The 2,960-nt window shown below is 32.9% G+C and overlaps 1 protein-coding gene across 1 annotated transcript; it reads left to right on the top strand.

The window, feature by feature from the left end:
• The first annotated feature begins 1,654 nt into the window (after positions 1-1,654).
• On the top strand, positions 1,655-2,556 carry LOC115957693 (serotonin N-acetyltransferase 2, chloroplastic). The gene has a single exon (XM_031076003.1). The coding sequence runs from the start codon at positions 1,860-1,862 to the stop codon at positions 2,430-2,432; it is 573 nt and encodes a 190-aa protein (XP_030931863.1). The 5' UTR covers positions 1,655-1,859; the 3' UTR covers positions 2,433-2,556.
• The last annotated feature ends 404 nt before the right edge of the window (positions 2,557-2,960 follow it).

Genomic DNA, 2,960 nt, shown 5'->3' on the forward strand with positions numbered 1-2,960 from the left:
CACATTTTGCACCCTAAATTATGACCCTTGTTACACTTTGCACCCTACCATTAAGTTTGCTATTAAAGTATAATTTATCTTTTGTTTTTAAAGCATAAGAAGAGGGGCAATTAGATCTTTTCACAAGGTCTCATATTTTTTTTCATCCAAGTTAATAGCAATCTTAACATTAGGGTGCAAAGTGTAACAAAAGTCATAGTATAAGGTGCAAAGTGCAACATGACATGAGGTATAGTTTAGGGTGATAAAGTGTAATTTCCACAAGAAAAGAGAGATTAATGAGAAACTATGTGAGAATTGAGAATGTTAGGATAAGAGTAATAAATAGTTTGAAATGATAATAAAGAAGAAAAAAATGGAAAAAGTAAGAGAGAGTAACGAATGATACATCTTGCAAGCCACTAAGGAGCAAAGATCCTAGCATCACCAAAGAGAACTCATGACTATAATTGCTCTTTCGGTACCCTTTTTTAGGAAAATAAAATTAGAGACTTTTTAATTATTTTTATGAAATGAATTAAACAAGTTATAAATAACCGTTCATTTTAGTTTTATTTTTTGTTTTTGAATGATCTTTTGTGGAATATTTTATTCATTTATTGTTGTTTGGCATAATATTGTTATTTTTTGGGCTTTTTTTTATTTTTTATTTTTTTATTTTTATGTTGTTTGGGCTCATTTTTATTGTTATTTGAACTTTTATTTATTATTTTGTCTAAGGGGTCTAGGATTATGTTTGAATTCAAGATTATTTTTGTGACTAATGCTTGAGATACAACAAAATGTTACAACAATAGCATACAAAAAATTTAAAATTAAATATTAAAAAAAGCTCATGTGTGAGTTGACATGTTAATTTTAGAATGTTGTGAAATTGTTATGACATTTTATTGTGTTTCTAACATTACTCTTATTTTTATTGAACCTAAATTCTTAAGATTATCATCTCAGGGTGGTCAATTTTTTTTAGGGTAAATAAAAACATGTTAATTTAAATATAATTATGTATATTTTTTTTTTTTACAAGTATAATTTTTTTTTTTTTTTTTTTTTTGGGAAAGTCAAGGTGGGCGTATGACAATCCTGAGTACCATGTGCAGTCGCTCCTGGTGAATATGTTGTGGATGTAACATTACTTTTATTTTTGTTCAATCCAAATTATTGTGATTCTCAAGGCAGAGTTTTTAATATTTTTATTAGAGTGATCAAAATACGTTAGTTTAAAATACAACACTGCTACAAGTAAGAACAAATTTATAACCAAATAATCAATAACATAATGATAAACAAACACATGCTATATAAGAAAAGCTAGAGTTTGGGTTTTATTTAGGAAGAAGAGTAAAAAAAAAAAAAAAAGTATATAATATATTTTTTGATATATATTTTTAAATTTAAAAATATATTAAATATAGGTGGTTGGATTAGATTAGGCGGATTGGTAAATCTCATTATCCAAACTCAACCTAACCTAACCCATTGTAAAAAAATAAAATAATATAAAAAAAATTAAAAAAAATTCATTACTCAGCCCAACTCAACCCAACCCACCAGTTTCTAAAAATCGATCGTATCTAATGGGTTGAATTAGATTGGGTAAATTTTGACGGATTGGCAAATTCGCTGGTCGGTACAGAATGTTAAGAGGACTCTACTTCATAGACAGTAGGAGTAGTCCCACAATAATGCTTATATCCAGTGAATCTGAAAATAACAGCTAGGCAACCAACCGTATCTTCCAATAGTCCATAACCACCACAAATTTCAACAAAAATTCATACTACTACAGTACTAGTTGGTATTAATCAACTTCATCCAAAACCCCCCCAAAGTTCATTAAAAAAAAAAAAAAAAACACAATGCTTCTGCGTGGCATAATCTCCAGTCCTCTCCCCTCCTCTCTCCGCCTCAAAACCCACAAAAACCTCACCGTCTCCGCTCAAATCAAAACCCAACCCACCAGCAACAACTACTCCATCTCCGACCAAGCCCTTGAGTCCCGAGGTTTCATCCTCCGCCGCACCATCGATGAGCTCAACCTGGACCACCTAAACTCAGTGTTCGTAGCTGTTGGGTTTCCCAAGCGGGACCCACAGAAGATAAGGGTAGCTCTTGAGAACACAGACTCCCTTCTGTGGGTCGAGTACACGAAGACGAGTAAGCCAGTGGCGTTCGCTCGAGCGACGGGTGACGGTGTGTTCAATGCCATCATATGGGATGTGGTGGTGGACCCTTCTTTCCAAGGGATTGGTTTGGGAAAGGCTGTGATGGAGAGACTAATACACCAGCTGTTACTCAAAGGGATTTGTAACATTGCTTTGTATTCGGAGCCCCGGGTTCTCGGCTTCTATAGGCCTCTCGGGTTTGTGGCCGATCCGGATGGGATCCGGGGAATGGTCTACTCTACCAGAAAACAGAAACAGAAGAAATAACATTTTAAGTAGGGACTAGGCTTTTTTTTTTTTTTTTTGGTCCACTCTCTCTGTATTTAATGGAAAAAATTATGGAGGATTACCTTCTATTTTATGAGTAAATCCGACAAGAGGTTTGTATCAATTGGCTTGCATTACTTCCACATTAACAACAACTAGTCGTTACTCGCTTGAATTCACACAAAACTTTAGATCAAATATTAACATGATTAGGTTTAAATATTTGTTTAATTTTCCCGAAACCTTTAAAATGACAAAAAAATTCTGAAACCATTAGAATGATCAAAATACCTTTAAAACCTAAAAAATGACCAAAATAACTATAAAACCTCTAAAATGACGAAAATAATCCTGAAACCACTTTAATAACAAAAATACACTTGAAATTACTCGAATGACCAAAAATACCCCCACTCCCCCATTCAAAACCATTAAAATGAACAAAATGCCCCAAAATACCTTGAAACTTTTAAACGGGCCTAAAATACTCGAAACCTTCAAAATAACCAAAATTTTCGGGTTATATTG

Source organism: Quercus lobata, chromosome 8, assembly GCF_001633185.2.
Source record: "Quercus lobata isolate SW786 chromosome 8, ValleyOak3.0 Primary Assembly, whole genome shotgun sequence".
NCBI classification, from domain to species: Eukaryota; Viridiplantae; Streptophyta; class Magnoliopsida; order Fagales; family Fagaceae; genus Quercus; species Quercus lobata.

Excerpts from the sequence above, each read along its gene's own strand:
- LOC115957693 (XM_031076003.1), top strand. The coding sequence starts at position 1,860 with ATGCTTCTGCGTGGCATAATCTCCAGTCCTCTCCCCTCCTCTCTCCGC.